We start from the raw sequence: 18746 nt of genomic DNA, 5'->3' as shown, positions 1-18746 counted from the left end.
CTTAGGGTTGAAACGGGGTGGTACTACCTGAACTTAGGGTTGAAACGGGGTACTACTACCTGAACTTAGGGTTGAAACGGGGTGGTACAACCTGAATTTAGGGTTGAAACGGGATGGTACTACCTGAACTTAGGGTTGAAACAGGGTGGTACTACCTGAACTTAGGGTTGAAACGGGGTGGTACTACCTGAACTTGGGGTGGCAGGTAGCTTAGTGGTTAAGAGCGTTGTGCCAGTAACCGAAAGGTCGCTGGTTCTAATCCCCAAGCCGACTAGGTGAAAAATCTGTCAATGTGCCCTTGAGCAAGGCACTTAACCATAATTGCTCCTGTAAATCGCTCTGGATAAGGGCGTCTGCTAAAATGACAAAAATAAATAAATACATGTAAACTTAGGGTTGAAACGGGGTAGTACTATCTGAACTTAGGGTTGAAACAGGGTGGTACTACCTGAACTTAGGGTTGAAACGGGGTGGTACTACCTGAATTTAGGATTGAAACGGGGTGGTACTACTTGAATTTAGGGTTGAAACGGGGTGGTGCTACCTGAACTTAGGGTTGAAACGGGGTGGTACTACCTGAACTTAGGGTTGAAACGGGGTGTTACTACCTGAACTTAGGGTTGAAACGGGGTGGTACTACCTGAACTTGGGGTGGCAGGTAGCTTAGTGGTTAAGAGCGTTGTGCCAGTAACCGAAAGGTCGCTGGTTCTAATCCCTGAGCCGACTAGGTGAAAAATCTGTCAATATAACCCTTGAGCAAGGCACTGTAAGTCGCTCTGGATAAGGGTGTCTGCTAAAATTACTAAAAAAATTAATACATGTAAACTTAGGGTTGAAACGGGGTGGTACTACCTGAACTTAGGGTTAGGGTTGCTACACTGTACTCTAATGAATGCACCCCAACATGGTGCTGTAGATTTCCTCACTGACAAGGACAAGGTCTTCCAGCAGGTGGCCAGAGACTGTGTTCATTAGTATTCATGATGCGGAGGAGGATGCAACATAACCTCTCAGTGTGTCCCGGCTGTATTATATTTGGTATCCCCACCCTGTGACCCACATGGGCTGAGAATGTCCTGGTACAGCTGGCAACAACCCTCTGAGCATACGGCCCTCCAGCTGGACAAACCCCTCACAGGGTGCATCCCAAATACATAGTGCACTATGGAGTGCCATTTGGGTCTCTCTAGCACACACACACACACAGGAATGCACACACACACACACACAGACACACACACACACACACAGGAATGCACACACACACAGGAACGCACACACACACACACACAAATGCACACAGGCACTCAAACAAACACGTTGGAGGCAATCAAGACTCTCATTAAGACTGTTTGAATCTATTAGCGTTCACATCCTGGCGGGTGAAGAAATGTAAAAAAAAAATCATTATCATGGGGGGAAATCACAAAGGTTTAGTCATCCCCATCAACACAACAAAAACAGATCACTTATTTTAGGGAGCTTGTTTGTTAGTGTGAAATAGGAGCATTTGCAGGGTCACAAAAAAAAATGCAAAGTCTTTCATCTCAAACACTGTGAAACAAATGTCTGGGTAAAACCACATATGGTTACTATACCACCGTTATCACCATCATCACACGCCAAAAAGTGCCAACTTTTGCCTTAACAAGAGAAGGAGGCCAAATGCTCTTATTTCATACACCGAGAAACACATTTCTGTCAAAGCCTTCATGTTTCACTGGCTTCAGGCCCTGGGGAGGTTTTCAGTGTCAGCTGTAATGTCATTCCAGTGAGTCTACTGTAGTAATACTACTACTGCAAAGCCATCCAAGGGACCTGGTGGGAGGCAGTGAGTTGTTAGGCACTCACTTGTACAAGGGCAGAGGAGCCAGAGCTATGACAATGTCCCAAAATATGTCTTATTCCCTATATAGTGCACTACATTTGGCCAAAGCCCTATGGGGCAAGTAGTGCACTTTATAGGAAATAGGGTGCCATTTTGGGTGCATAACCATGATTGAGCCCAGTCCTTTAATGGGTCATCATCATCCAACAGCTAAAAATATCACATTACAGAGGAGGAAGTTCAGGCATTTAGAATTTAATGTTAAGTGGAGCTTTATAGTTACGTGATGACATGACTGCCTGTGTAGCTTCACAATTATTCGGCAATCATAATTTATTGAAAAACACTGTGTCGCAATAAAGAAAGTTCAACAAAAGAAAAATCCACCCCTGTCGAACAGATAGAAAGGTATTCTATATCTGCTGTTTCCATTACACATTGCTTTCGTCGAAAACCTGGGTCAATGGAAATCCGCCTGTGTGTTTAGGAGAAGGAAGTTCAGTCAGTCACTGTGTGCGGGGAGATTTTTACATCATAACTCAATATGTTTCTTGGGGGTAGGGAGATGAGGGAGAGCGCCTTTACGTACCAAATTGAACCCTATTCTACGTACCAAATTGAACCCTATTCCCTACGTAGTGCACTACTTTCGAACAGAGCTGGTTAAAAGTAGTACACTATGTAGTGAATATGGTGCCATTTGGGATGTTAAGTTTTAGCTGGTTTAATGAAGTGTCACGAGCACGGTTTCCATCCAATTTGCGACAGGTTTTCATGCGAATATTCTTTAATCTGCATGACACAATATGCGCATTTTCCTACAAAGATATCTCCATCAAACTGACTCATTGTGGATAAAAGGCTATGCGTGATGACATAGTGCACATAAAAATAACTTTTGCGGTTAAATTACATTTTACTGAATTAAAAATACAATTTAAATGGGTTTCCATTGCATTTTCAACTCTACTAGCCAACAGCCTGGAGATACAGTGCGGGTAAACTACCTGCATTATGAGATTAGTACGGTAAGAGCGATATGTGTTTTATTTGTCGAACGGCAGCCAAGCATCATCATGTCACCAGAATAAGATAATTAAGCGTCATCATGTCACCAGAATAAGATATTTAAGCATCATCATGTCACCAGAATAAGATAATTAAGCGTCATCATGTCACCAGAATAAGATATTTAAGCATCATCATGTCACCAGAATAAGATATTTAAGCATCATCATGTCACCAGAATAAGATAATTAAGCGTCATCATGTCACCAGAATAAGATATTTAAGCATCATCATGTCACCAGAATAAGATATTTAAGCGTCATCATGTCACCAGAATAAGATATTTAAGCGTCATCATGTCACCAGAATAAGATATTTAATCGTCATCATGTCACCAGAATAAGATATTTAAGCATCATCATGTCACCAGAATAAGATATTTAAGCGTCATCATGTCACCAGAATAAGATATTTAATCGTCATCATGTCACCAGAATAAGATATATAAGCGTCATCATGACACCAGAATAAGATGTTTATTGGAAAGGAGCATCAAGATCACCGTGCACTTTCACCACCCTGTGAAGTTCGTCATAACTTATTTCATCTGTAGCCTAATAAACTGCATGGTTTCCCGAATCGTAGTGGGACTACACAATATATCATCGCGTGACTCCAAGTTTACTTCAATTTGATGGTTATTATATCAATATTTGCGCATAAAGGCGTTTCCACCGCTATTTTTCGCATAGTTAATTCAACCAACACAAAAATATGTCAAAACGAACAAATTGACTGTCGGCATTTATACAATTGCACTGGCATTTCCTGTTTCCATCAGCCCGGTCTTGACTTTTTTAATGCATCAGGTAATTAATTCATCCTCATGAAATGGTTGGATGGAAACCTGTTTGTAGGCCATGTTTAGACATGCATCCCAATTCTGATCTTTTCCCCACTAATTGGTCTTTTGATCAATCACATCAGATCTTTTCACACTAGATATTTTTCAGAGCTGATCTGATTAGTGAAACAAATATCAGAATTGGGCGGCCTGTCTAAATGCAGCCAAAGTGCTTCTAATTGGATTGCTGGGCACATCACCATCAGCCTCTTTGCATTTTATTGCACTATCAGAGGGAAACTGAGATCATTCACACTGTATAATACAGATAGATGCTGTTTACTTGAAACCTATAGGGAGGCTTTGCACTAATGAGCTTTGTGTCTACATGATTTTCAATTACAATGAAAAATATTTAATTTCAAAGAAATATCTACTCTAAACCTGTACAAAAAAATAACTAAACAGATCAGTGTTTGATCAATGCATTTTGCATACTGGCTGTGTTCATATAGCATACTGGTCTCTCTCTCTGCCCAGTCTATGGTCTCCCAGTCTATGATCTCCCTCTCTATAGTCTCCCTCTCTATGGTCTCCCTCTCTATAGTCTCCCTCTCTATGGTCTCCCTCTTTATCGTCTCCCTCTCTATAGTCTCCCTCTCTATGGTCTCCCTCTCTATGGTCTCCCTCTCTATGGTCTCCCTCTTTATCGTCTCCCTCTCTATAGTCTCCCTCTCTATGGTCTCCCTCTCTATGGTCTCCCTCTCTATTTGTCTCCCTCTCTATGGTCTCCCTCTATATAGTCTCCCTCTCTATGGTCTCCCTCTCTATGGTCTCCCTCTATATAGTCTCCCTCTCTATGGTCTCCCTCTCTATGGTCTCCCTCTCTATGGTCTCCCTCTCTATGGTCTCCCTCTCTATAGTCTCCCTCTCTATAGTCTCCCTCTCTATGGTCTCCCAGTCTATGGTCTCCCTCTCTATGGTCTCCCTCTCTATAGTCTCCCTCTCTATGGTCTCCCTCTCTATGGTCTCCCTCTCTATGGTCTCCCTCTCTATGGTCTCCCTCTCTATTTGTCTCCCTCTCTATAGTCTCCCTCTCTATTTGACTCCCTCTCTATGGTCTCCCTCTCTATGGTCTCCCTCTCTATGGTCTCCCTCTCTATGGTCTCCCTCTCTATGGTCTCCCTCTCTATGGTCTCCCTCTCTATTTGTCTCCCTCTCTATGGTCTCCCTCTCTATGGTCTCCGTCTCTATGGTCTCCCTCTCTATGGTCTCCGTCTCTATGGTCTCCCTCTCTATGGTCTCCCTCTCTATAGTCTCCCTCTCTATGGTCTCCCTCTCTATGGTCTCCCTCTCTATGGTCTCCCTCTCTATGGTCTCCCTCTCTATGGTCTCCCTCTCTATAGTCTCCCTCTCTATGGTCTCCCTCTCTATGGTCTCCCTCTCTATGGTCTCCCTCTCTATAGTCTCCCTCTCTATTTGTCTCCCTCTCTATGGTCTCCCTCTCTATGGTCTCCCTCTCTATTTGTCTCCCTCTCTATAGTCTCCCTCTCTATAGTCTCCCTCTCTATAGTCTCCCTCTCTATGGTCTCCTTCTCTATGGTCTCCTTCTCTATGGTCTCCCTCTATATAGTCTCCCTCTCTATGGTCTCCCTCTCTATAGTCTCCCTCTCTATGGTCCCCCTCTCTATGGTCTCCCTCTCTATTTGTCTCCCTCTCTATGGTCTCCCTCTCTATGGTCTCCCTCTCTATGGTCTCCCTCTCTATGGTCTCCTTCTCTATGGTCTCCTTCTCTATGGTCTCCCTCTCTATTTGTCTCCCTCTATATGGTCTCCCTCTCTATGGTCTCCCTCTCTATGGTCTCCCTCTCTATGGTCTCCCTCTCTATTTGTCTCCCTCTCTATGGTCTCCCTCTCTATGGTCTCCCTCTCTATGGTCTCCCTCTCTATGGTCTCCCTCTCTATGGTCTCCCTCTCTATTTGTCTCCCTCTCTATGGTCTCCCTCTCTATTTGTCTCCCTCTCTATGGTCTCCCTCTCTATGGTCTCCCTCTCTATTTGTCTCCCTCTCTATTTGTCTCCCTCTCTATAGTCTCCCTCTCTATAGTCTCCCAGTCTATGGTCTCCCTCTCTATGGTCTCCCTCTCTATGGTCTCCCAATCTATGGTCTCCCTCTCTATGGTCTCCCTCTATATAGTCTCCCTCTCTATGGTCTCCCTCTCTATAGTCTCCCTCTCTATGGTCCCCCTCTCTATGGTCTCCCTCTCTATTTGTCTCCCTCTCTATGGTCTCCCTCTCTATGGTCTCCCTCTCTATGGTCTCCCTCTCTATGGTCTCCTTCTCTATGGTCTCCTTCTCTATGGTCTCCCTCTCTATTTGTCTCCCTCTCTATGGTCTCCTTCTCTATGGTCTCCTTCTCTATGGTCTCCCTCTCTATTTGTCTCCCTCTCTATAGTCTCCCTCCCTATGGTCTCCCTCTCTATGGTCTCCCTCTCTATGGTCTCCCTCTCTATGGTCTCCCTCTCTATTTGTCTCCCTCTCTATGGTCTCCCTCTCTATTTGTCTCCCTCTCTATGGTCTCCTTCTCTATGGTCTCCTTCTCTATGGTCTCCCTCTCTATTTGTCTCCCTCTCTATGGTCTCCCTCTCTATGGTCTCCCTCTCTATGGTCTCCCTCTCTATGGTCTCCCTCTCTATTTGTCTCCCTCTCTATGGTCTCCCTCTCTATGGTCTCCCTCTCTATGGTCTCCCAATCTATGGTCTCCCTCTCTATTTGTCTCCCTCTATATGGTCTCCCTCTCTATGGTCTCCCTCTCTATGGTCTCCCTCTCTATGGTCTCCCTCTCTATTTGTCTCCCTCTCTATGGTCTCCCTCTCTATGGTCTCCCTCTCTATGGTCTCCCTCTCTATGGTCTCCCTCTCTATGGTCTCCCTCTCTATTTGTCTCCCTCTCTATGGTCTCCCTCTCTATTTGTCTCCCTCTCTATGGTCTCCCTCTCTATGGTCTCCCTCTCTATTTGTCTCCCTCTCTATGGTCTCCCTCTCTATGGTCTCCCTCTCTATGGTCTCCCTCTCTATGGTCTCCCTCTCTATTTTCTCCCTCCCTATGGTCTCCCTCTCTATGGTCTCCCTCTCTATGGTCTCCCTCTCTATGGTCTCCCTCTCTATTGTCTCCCTCTCTATAGTCTCCCTCTCTATGGTCTCCCTCTCTATGGTCTCCCTCTCTATGGTCTCCCTCTCTATGGTCTCCCTCTCTATAGTCTCCCTCTCTATGGTCTCCCTCTCTATCGTCTCCCTCTCTATAGTCTCCCTCTCTATGGTCTCCCTCTCTATGGTCTCCCTCTCTATTTGTCTCCCTCTCTATGGTCTCCCTCTCTATAGTCTCCCTCTCTATGGTCTCCCTCTCTATGGTCTCCCTCTCTATGGTCTCCCTCTCTATGGTCTCCCTCTCTATAGTCTCCCTCTCTATGGTCTCCCTCTCTATGGTCTCCTTCTCTATGGTCTCCCTCTCTATGGTCTCCCTCTCCATTGGTCTCCCTCTCTATGGTCTCCCTCTATAAGTCAGAAAACACTATATGTCATACCCTCCATAAACGTCTGTAGGTCTACAGTATAGTGTGTTCCTTGAATGATGAATTCATGAATACATATCTGCACCTGTTCTGGTGAACCACCCACAGACAATCAGCCAACTGTCATCTGACACAATTAACAGCTGTGTTTGTGTTTGTATGAGTGGTGCTTGTCATCTAACACAATTAACAGTCCAGTCAACTGCAGGTGGATGTAATTACTGAGGCATTAGGCAGAAACATGGCAGGAACATGGCAGAAACATGGCGGAAACATGGCAGGAACATGGCAGAAACATGTCGGAAACATGGCAGGAACATGGCAGAAACATGGCTGAAACATGGCAGGAACATGGCAGAAACATGGCGGAAACATGGCAGGAACATGGCAGAAACATGGCGGAAACATGACAGGAACATGACAGAAACATGGCAGGAACATGGCAGAAACATGGCTGAAACATGGCAGGAACATGGCAGAAACATGGCGGAAACATGGCAGAAACCTGGCAGGAACATGGCAGAAACATGGCTGAAACATTGCAGGAACATGGCAGAAACATGGCTGAAACATGGCTGAAACATTGCAGGAACATGGCAGAAACATGGCGGAAACATGGCAGGAACATGGCAGGAACATGGCAGAACATGGCTGAAACATGACAGGAACATGGCAGGAACATGGCGGAAACATGGCAGGAACATGGCTGAAACATGGCAGGAACATGTCTGTTTTGTGTCGTGTTGTGTTCTAGGGCACCTTAAGGTTAATACAAGCTTCACTCCGTTGTTGATGTGCATGCGCATGGGGGAGTGGGATTTTTGGAGAAGCGGACACATTGTCGTTACATGATATCCTCACCGGTCCCACTCCAATTCACAAGGAGGCTAGAGCAAAGTTTATTTTTATTTTTGTCATTTCATTTTGTAAAAGCAAGGAAGAGTCGCCTTCCCTCGCTAGTCATCATGTTTTGGTCACGGAGAAAAAAGCACATGGATAGCTATTTGGCTACAGCATTTGGCTACCATTTCACAATAGCTTAGTGGTTAAGAGCGTTTTGCCAGTAACCGAAAGGTCGCTGGTTCTAATCCCCGAGCCGACTAGGTGAAAAATCTGTCGATGTGCCCTTGAGCAAGGCACTTAACCCTAATTGCTCCTGTAAGTCGCTCTGAATAAGAGCGTCTGCTGAAATATAATAATTTCAATTTGTATTTAAAATGCTTACCATTTATGTAACATGTTTTTGAAAGTCAACTATAGGAAGCCCAATTCAATCATAAAGTGGAGAGAGAAATAGTTGTCTCCTCAAGGGCTTTTTGCTAGTTAGCAATAGAATGTAATTTATTGTTTGCAATTTTTAATACTTCTTATGATTATACACAGATACTTGAACTGGGTAACAGATCCTTGATCTGGGAAACAGATCCTTGAGCTGGGTAACAGACAGCAATAGTCCAACTCCGACCATCCAACTCTTGACAATTTTTCAAAAAAAAGGTAAAGAAATGTTTGTTCAGAAAACCTTTAATTGTAATTCGAATTACTTATAATGACATATTTCAATAAATATTTAGTTATATACATTTACAGCAGAAATTGTACATTCCTTTTTTCTTCAAATTGCTCACATTTTTGTACAAGCCCAAAATATCTGCCATTGTATTTATATTCATGCAAAATATTCAGTGTTTTCACATTTTAATGAAAAATAAAAAAGATTTGCTGAACTTTTTTCCTTCTTCTGAAGTGCACTCTTGGATTATTATGATAACTGTAACTAGCAAATTAAGATGTGCACTTTGTGCCAATACACAATATTTAAGCAAGTAAAACAAAATTAAGGCCATTCCAACTTGTGCTAAAAATTAATAAAAATACATAAATAAAAACGTTTCCATTTTTGTGTACAGTTCAGTTCATGACTGGTTATTTCTGTCCATCTCTATCACTGGGTGGTGAGTGCATCACCATAACCAGGGCATCTGATATATTACAAATACAATAAACAGAACCAAACAGCTGTTGTTATCAGCAATTACTAACAAATCATAACATGCTAGTTGAATTTCATACTTTTAAAATGTTCATATTACACTGTCCTATATGCCAAATATTATATGAACTTCCTTCATTGTCAATAATATTTGACATTATGATAGGTCAGGTTGATATGAAGGGTAGGAAGTCCTATCAGTCCAATGGAGTTTTCCCCATCAGTGAACATTCCAATCTCTTCCATACTTTGAACATTGATCCGCTGAGCAATTAAGTTAAACATACAATTCTTGTTCTAGAATGTGTCAGTGTTCTAGAATACGTTAGACCTTCTTGAAGTTCTCTATTCAGAGCAGTAAGTGTAATTTCCATCTTGAATAACATAAACAAAGTAAGCCTTGTCCGAGCCCCTGCCCCTTGTCCCGTAGGGCAGGAGCCTATCAGGGTCAGGGTAAATTCCATCAATTCAATTCCAATTCAATTCCTTCTGCCTTTTAATTTCCATGTATTCTATTCAAATTCCAGGTCGATTCTTAATTGAATTAAAATTCAATTTTAATTGGAATTGACCCCAACCCTGGAGCCTATCTCCTGTTTCTGTAGCATGAGGCAGCTTGATGTACAAGTATACCCCCTGGACAGGTTGCTAGTAATAATGCACCTTAATAAGCAATTGGTTACAATAAATCCATATAGCATTTTCCCAAGTGCAGTGATCCTTCACATGGTCAGGGCATAAGAGTTCAATCCATGACTATTAAATGGATGAGTGAATATCATGGTGGTTGAGTGGAGGTGCATGTTATGATTAGTTCTTAGTTAGTTGCATATTCAACACTGGATAGTATTTTACTGAATTCATATTTTTGACTGAGGAAGTCAAAACTGAGGAAAGATTCATGGTAAAATTCTGTACTGAAATATTGCGGCCTACAAATAAATACTGTATCAACAAATCATCAAGCACTTTCAAAACATATTGATTACCGTGCTGATATTTTAAATGGCCAATATGTTTTAACCCCATTCTAGCAATTAACTTTTATAAATGCATAGTTTTGGGTAAAGCATTACACATGACGTAAGTATGCTCCATGTTGAAAAGTTAATTTGCTGGGATAAAATAACACTAATAGAAAAACATAGTCCTTCGAATCAGTTTACCCCATGGACCGTGTCTGTTTGAAAAATACTGCCTCAACTGGAAAGTAATATGAATTACTGGAAGATAATATGAATTTAAGAAATAGTTGACCGAAATGTAAAATATTGTTGTAATCTCTTGTGCAAGTCCATCAAGCCTCAAACATCAAACTACCTCAAACTATCATTAACACATTCAAAAAATCTATGACCTGTTAAAAAAGTAATGGAGTACACTTTTCAAGAAGAAAATAAAACAGGGATGAAGAAGCAGAAAAAGTTTCATATCAAAATATATTATATTGTTAATTGAATAGCGTCATATCACCACAAAAATAAATGGAAGCACTTTATCTACACACTGGAAAGTCAATGGAAAGAACTGAATCGATTTAAGTTACGACAACAAAACCTAAACAATATCCTGAACCAGTGCATAATATCTGTTGCAAAAGTGTTCTGGCATCTTTCCCCTTATGTCATCATGTTCAACACCGAACCAGGAAGGCAATGATCATAGGTTAACAAAATACTTATTTGGTTTGGAATAAAAACCAAGTAGAGGAAAATAACATTTGGCATTAAAGTTAAATGTAAAAACTCACTCGACAAGTGTTTATTTCCACTGTGTCCGAATCGCCCCCATCCATGACAATGTGTCGCAGGCCACATTTCCTGTGGTAGCAGTAGTGTAGTCTTTATTTCTGGGGCTTGGTGACAGCACTTCAGGCTAGTTAAACCATGTGCCAGAGGTTGGGGCCACAGAGAGCAGAATGTCTTTAAATATGCAATATGAAAAGCCACTGTAGCTTGGCCCACTTGTAGTTTAATGTAAATGTGTTTAGAATGATGGCGCTAGGAGGAGGGTGAATAGTTTACATTATGCTTGGAGATGTAGATATGAAGGCCTCATGTATGCATCTATGTATGTATGTATGTATGTATGTATGTCCACCATTGGAAATATGAGCACTGTCATGTCTGAGATTAAAAAACTTGATGGCACACAAGTTCAAACAGATTCATTATAATGTGTTGTAAATGGTAAAGCTAATAAAACATAATTGCATATATTTAATTATTGCATAGAAAAGCCTGGTGAGAAGTAATGGATTTTAGTATCTTAAATCAAGCCACTGACTAGTTAAATCAATCAATCAATCAGTGGCACGGTTTACTGTAGTGGTGTGATCTATAAAATGTACTGTATGATACACCAATGAGAATATTGTGTTAATCATTGCCGTTAAAGTATCAAACCGCTTTCCATGATTTTGAGTGAATATCTTTAGGCATATTTAGTAAATGAGTTTTTAGCTACATTATTAATGTGTGTAAATGTATCAATGGTAATAATTGTTAAGGTACAGTAGGTGTTTCCTTGTTAAATCTTAACTCCTTAACTCCATCGCCTTCTGGGCATTTTACTGTAACTAGGCAACAAGCAATAAGCTATGAAAAGAACTAAACAAATGTTAACCGTACAGCTTCAATGAAATGAGTAGGACGAATCTGGATTAAAAAAAAAAAAAAATGCTTTTCCAGTGTAGATTCACTTTTAATGAATCATATTTTGATATAAGTACCAAATCCTTTTTAAAAAAGCACATGAATAAATAAATAAATGTATGCAACCATGACGATATGTAAATGATGGCAAATGTCCCTTTAGAATTAGAATTTAGAATGTAGCGTTCCCAAGAAGAGCTTGAGCTGATTACAGCAACATGATGTACACTTGACACGTAAAGTAAAAACGATACGCAATTGAGAAATAAAGTTAAGGACAGATAGAGGAACACGTTGACCACAGCGGTTAGAAACAATAGAATATTACTTTCACTCCCCCACTCATCAAGTTTCCTTCATATGGTTGATAGCAGCATCAACCACATGAAATCTCCGTTTTTGTTGAGGGCTTGCAACACACATTGAAGCTAATTGAGATATATTGGACACACGATCCTTGCATCACTTTATTAATGGAAGCACTAAATCGTCCCTCATCCCTCGTGTTCCATCCAGACCCCTGCCTTTTGAATAAATAACCGTTTTTAAATTTATGATAGATATATAATATATTACAGTTCTGTATGTTTCCCAAACTTCTTCTTTCTTTTTAAATTCTCACTTATCATAAATTCCGAAGTACTTGGATGTATCGGTAAAAGTCTTAATATTTACTTCTTTATCATTTTGTAAATATATTGCCACATTCATATATCATGCATTTTACTGCATTGCTATTGCACTGGTCCGGATTATTCAGGAGAAAAGAGGGGGAAAATAAAAGAAAATAACAAATATTGATAAATTACCTATTCCAAGGCGATAGCCACCAAAAGCAAGTGAGCAAGTGAAGAGCGAGGAGTATTGGGGTTGGGAGCAGGATGGTGTGGTATTGAACTCTCTCTCTTCCCTTGCTTACGTCATCTGGTGTACATCCGTGCTTCGGATGATCTTGTATACGAGCCAGTAGAAAATATTAAAAATGAGGAAGACTAGCGGGAAAGCCACGCGAGAGACCGTGTCGATCCTCTTCGCGCGGCCGATGAAGAGCTTGCGCATCTCTTCCACCGTTTTCTCCTGAGGGCCGGCAGTGGCGGTCGGGGCGTTGTTGTTGTTCCCTTTGATGGCCATGCCGTCTTTGGCCTGAAGGCAGGCTGGGCCCATGCCATAGGCTGTGAAGCTGAACCGGCCCTCACCGCCCTCATCCTCCTGTAACACAGCCGAATATTCATTCTGTTAGGAATCGAAAAACCCATTACACATTTGATATCCAGGCCTGCTCTCTCTCTTAAGGACCACCCCTTAAGTCGTAAAAACATATGACTTTGAAAATCATAGTGGGACTTCAAGGAAACGGCTCTTGAAAGACTTAATTCATAGTGGGCCTTCAAGGAAAAGGCTCTTAACAGACTTAAATCATAGTGGCCTTCAAGGAAAAGGCTCTTAAGAGACTTAAATCATAGTGGGCCTTCAAAGAAAAGGCTCTTAACAGACTTAAATCAAAGTGGACCTTCAAGGAAAAGGATCTTAACAGACTTAAATCAAAGTGGACCTTCAAGGAAAAGGATCTTAACAGACTTAAATCATAGTGGACCTTCAAGGAAAAGGCTCTTAACAGACTTCGTAATTTGAAAACACATAATGGCTGTGAAAATCACAGTGGGACTTAAAGTAATGCAGACACATATTAATTAACATATGAGGCACATCATGTTGAGCCTTAAATGTCAAAGTCCAACACGATCCAGATACTATCTCATTTACCATTGATATGCATTGTGATAAATATGGATTGCATGGGCTGACGATTCACATTTTAGCTATGTCATCACTCAAGGTTATGAGGCAAGGTTTGCACATGTTATAAAGGACATGCTATCTCGATATCATACATAGGTACGTACGGAAATTGCATTTTCCTATTTACTGCAATATAATTACAGGTAGCTAGCTAACACAATCCCTGCATACCTCATCACACACAAACAAACAATGAGGGTCTCTTATCTGTCTTTGCTTGGTGTGAAAAATGTAAATGCAATCATTCAACACCTCTACTGCAAATTCAAATGGATAGGCGTACACCCTGTGCTAAAACACAACCCTTAGTTTCTAGGTTCCATTTGTAGACACCATGTCCTCCATCTGTCCTTGTCTTTATACCACCCCATAAATAACTGTTAATGTGTGTTGGGCTGAATGGACGAACACACACACACACACACACACACACACACACACACACACACACACACACACACACACACACACACACACACACACACACACACACACACACACACACACACACACACACACACACACACACACACACACACACACAAGAGAAGGGGAGGCGGCTCTTCTCCTTTCCCCCTCTGTTATGCATCGTCTCCTCCTGTAACAGCGACTGAAACATTTAATGCTGGCTACGTTGTGCGTCGACCTTTCCTTGTCCTTCAGTGGCTCCTGCCCACCATTTGTAAGTATTACAGATGCTCTGCCTCATTCCTCCTGCCGTATGATTAATGTGCTGGCTGGGGGACGTGACGTGGAGCAGTAAAGAGGGACGGGGCTACGGAGGATGGCGTCCTCCATGCGTCATTGCCTGCGTCCCAATGGTATCCTATTCCCTACATAGTGCACTACTTTTGACTTAGGCCTATGGTCAAAAGTAGTGCACTATGTAGGGAATAGGATGCCATTTGGGACGCAGGCAATGACGCATGGAGGACGCCATCCAGGCATTTTCACAACGTTCTCTCCTCCTCCCTCACTCCTCCTCTCTCCTCCTCCCTCCTCCTCTCTCCTCCCGCCCTCCTCCTCTCTCCTCCTCGCTCACTCCTCCTCTCTCCTCCTCCCTCACTCCTCCTCTCTTCTTTCCTCACTCCTCCTCTCTCCATCTCCCTCACTCCTCCTCTCTCCTCCTCCCTCACTCCTTCTCCTCCTTCTGCATTTGCAAGTCAGAGAGAGAATTCCCTAACAAATCCAATTTTGATAAACTCCCTTATCTATTGGGTGAAATACCACAGTGTGTCATCACAGCAGTAAGATTTGTGACCTGTTGCCACAAGAAAAGGGCAACCAGTGAAGAACAAACACCATTGTAAATACAACTCATATTTATGTTTATTTATTTTCCCATTTGTACTTTAAATATTTGCACATCATTACAACACTGTATATAGCCATAATATGACATTTGAAATGTCTTTATTCTTTTGAAAGTTTTGTGAGAGTAATGTTTACTGTTAATTTTATTTTGTTCGTTTCACTTTTGTTTATGATCTATTTCACTTGCTTTGGCAATGTAAACATATGTTTCCCATGCCAATAAAGCCCATTGAATAGAGAGAGAGAGAGAGAGAGAGAGAGAGAGAGAGAGAGAGAGAGAAAGGACCTCTTGACTCCTTCATCCATCATGCTATTTCCTCATGATTGATGCATCCTCCATCCATCATGCTATTTCCTCATGATTGATGCATCCTCCATCCATCATGCTATTTCCTCATGATTGATGCATTTATATCTCTTAGTGTGTGGTGATGTGATTAATGGCTGAGATTAAAGGGAACCGTAAAGCCAACTTGTTGGAGGCTCCATCTTATGTTTTCTGTAAACATTTGCCTTTGCGTGGGTCGCGGTGTCATTCAGCCTTGGAAAAGAAAACTGCTGATTTGCATAAAGTCGTTTTGGGAAGTGTCACGACTAACTATCATCAACTTCTCCTCGAGGAGTTGGTGTCTTGCCGTTCATTTTATGATTTCCCAAAGCAATTTAGCCCAATGCCAAGGCACTACCCTTTCCCAGTCATTCCAATTAGATTTTTGTTCCTTTTTTAAAGATCATGCCATCAAGCTTTTATATTGAGGATTGTTATATTCATTACTAAAGGATCTGAGAAGAATGTTGAAGTAGTAATAATGTTAAGGGCTGGTTTCCCGGACACAAAGTAAAATACAATAAAATAAATACCTTGCTCAAGTCTAGTATAGGACTATCTTCTTTGAACATTATATTTTGTCCAGGACTAGGCTTAATCTGTTTCCGGGAAACCAGCCCTAAAGGTTTTAATTGTACTTGTGTTAATTGTGTTTTTTTTTAAACTAATGACTTGTTGGTTTCCTGTTCCCATTGAGAGTAGATGGTTGCATAAAGACTCTGGGTCTGTCTGTGTAAAAGCCCCTCCTTCCTTCATGAAGCCATTGACCTGGAATGATTATGCACATCATGATATGTTTCTCTCTCTCTCTCTCTCTCTCTCTCTCTCTCTCTCTCTCTCTCTCGCTCTCTCTCGCTCTCTCGCTCTCTCTCGCTCTCTCGCTCTCTCTCGCTCTCTCTCTCTCTCTCTCTCTCTCTCTCTCTCTCTCTCTCTCTCTCTCTCTCTCTCTCTCTCTCTCTCTCTCTCTCGCTCTCTCTCTCTCTCTCTCTCTCTCTCTCTCTCTCTCCTCGCTCTCTCTTTCTCTCTCTCTCTCTCTCCCTATATAAGGGTGAACATTTTATCTTAATTACACATATAGGACTAACATTATAACATCTTTATACTACATAATATATAGTCTACTGTGAACATATTGTAAAGAAGTTCAATAACTTGGTTTTTGTTGTATGTTTAATGTTTTACTTTGCAAAGAAACAATGAGTTTAGCCCCGTCTTGCCCTGCAGACACTGGCAGAGAGTAGCTTCCTATTGGTTATCAATCACTTTCCACTTATTTACCTAGCTAATCCAGTCTCTTATCACCCGTTGTTCTCAGACGTGCTAGTACAACCTCAGAACACACACACACACACACCCGAGACGATCCCGTGTGAAAGATTCCCCCTTGAACAGTAGCTAATCAGGCCTAATGAGCTGATTATCCGTGATCAATCAGGAAGTCTCGTCCTAATAAGGCCCTGTCATCGTTAGCCAGAGGAACAGTGTATCTGCAGTCTAGGGGTCACATCATGTCACCTAGTTATTAATATATCTCAGTTTGGACTGCCAGCGCAAAGCAGACGGAGGGCAAAGAGGAGGACAGCTGAAAGAAAGTAGCTACCCTGCACTTAGCTTAGTCGTTTCTGGCTACCCTGCACTTAGCTTAGTCGTTTCTGGCTACCCTGCACTTAGCTTAGTCGTTTCTGGCTACCCTGCACTTAGCTTAGTCATTTCTGGACGCTAATATTTTAGACAAGAGTTGAGTTGCTTTTAGTGACTGCCTGGCCTGGAGGCATTGGCTGACTAGCATCACAAATGAGCCACAGACAAATGTCTTCTTTTTTAAAACCATGAGAAAAATCTAATCTAATGTGACAGAATGGAAGACATTTGTATAATTTCAGCCAGTAGTTTTGAAAGTGGTGCTCACGAACCAAAAGTGGTCCCTGTTTTTTGTGTACTAGTCATCAGATTGTGCACTATGTCATCCATTTCGTATGATATGTTACGTCCTGCAAAAAAAGAAACATTTAGATATCTTACGAATCCAATTTGTACTACTGAACAAAAATATAAACGCAACATGTAAAGTGTTGGTCCCATGTTTCATGAGCTGAAATAGAAGATCCCAGAAATTTTCCAGACGCACAAAAAGCTTATTTCTCTCAAATGTTGTGCATACATTTGTTTACATCCTTGTTAGTGAGCATTTCTCCTTTGCCAAGATTATCCATTCACAGGTGTGGCATATCAAGAAGCTGATTAAACAGCACGATCATTACACAGGTGCACCTTGTACTGGGGACAATAAAAGGCCACTCTAAAATGTGCAGTTCTGTCACACATCCCAATACCACAGATGTCTCAAGTTTTGAGGGAGCGTGTAATTGACATGCTGACTGCAGGAATGTCCACCAGAGCTGTTGCCAGATAATTGAATGTTCAATTCTCTACCATAAGCCACCTCCAACGTTGTTTTAGAGAATTTGGCATTACGTCCAACCGGACTAAAAACCGCAGACCAAGTGTAACGACGCCAGCCCAGGACCTCCACATCCGGCTTCTTCACCTGTGGGATAGTCTGAGACCATCCACCCGGACAGCTGATGAAACTGAGGAGTATTTATGTCTGTAATAAAGCCCTTTTGTGGGGAAAAACTCATTCTGATTGGCTAGGCCTGGCACCCCTGCCCAGTCATGTGAAGTCCATAGATTAGGACCTACTTAATTTATTTCAATTGACTGATTTCCTTATATGAACTGTAACTCAGTAAAATCTTGAAATTGTTGCATGTTGCGTTTATATTTTGTTCAGTATATACAGTGAGGGAAAAAAGTATTTGATCCCCTGCTGATTTTGTACGTTTGCCCACTGACAAAGAAATTATCAGTCTATAATTTTAATGGTAGGTTTATTTGAACAGTGAGAGACAGAATAACAACAACAAAATCCAGAAAAACGCATGTCAAAAATGTTATAAATTGATTTGCATTTTAATGAGGGAAATAAGTATTTGACCCCCTCTCAATCAGAAAGATTTCTGGCTCCCAGGTGTCTTTTATACAGGTAACAAGCTGAGATTAGGAGCACACTCTTAAAGGGAGTGCTCCTAATTTCAGCTTGTTACCTGTATAAAAGACACCTGTCCACAGAAGCAATCAATCAATCAGATTCCAAACTCTCCACCATGGCCAAGACCAAAGAGCTCTCCAAGGATGTCAGGGTCAAGATTGCAGACCTACACAAGGCTGGAATGGGCTACAAGACCATCGCCAAGCAGCTTGGTGAGAAGGTGACAACAGTTGGTGCGATTATTCGCAAATGGAAGAAACACAAAAGAACTGTCAATCTCCCTCGACCTGGGGCTCCATGCAAGATCTCACCTCGTGGAGTTGCAATGATCATGAGAACTTTGAGGAATCAGCCCA

At 41.8% G+C, this 18746-nt stretch overlaps 1 protein-coding gene across 3 annotated transcripts in view; it reads right to left on the bottom strand.

The window, feature by feature from the left end:
• Positions 1-8755: 8755 nt before the first annotated feature.
• Positions 8756-18746, bottom strand: part of glra1 (glycine receptor, alpha 1) — a 169551-nt gene continuing 159560 nt past the window's right edge. For all 3 annotated transcript variants that reach the window (XM_041846882.2, XM_045206703.1, XM_045206704.1), the window contains one exon: positions 8756-13105. In XM_041846882.2, the coding sequence (XP_041702816.2) occupies positions 12812-13105 (294 nt within the window). In that variant the 3' untranslated portion in view covers positions 8756-12811. The remainder of the gene's footprint in view (positions 13106-18746) is intronic.

The sequence above is a fragment of the Coregonus clupeaformis genome, chromosome 3 (genome assembly GCF_020615455.1).
Source record: "Coregonus clupeaformis isolate EN_2021a chromosome 3, ASM2061545v1, whole genome shotgun sequence".
NCBI classification, from domain to species: Eukaryota; Metazoa; Chordata; class Actinopteri; order Salmoniformes; family Salmonidae; genus Coregonus; species Coregonus clupeaformis.
This window is presented reverse-complemented; position numbering and strand designations above follow the sequence as displayed.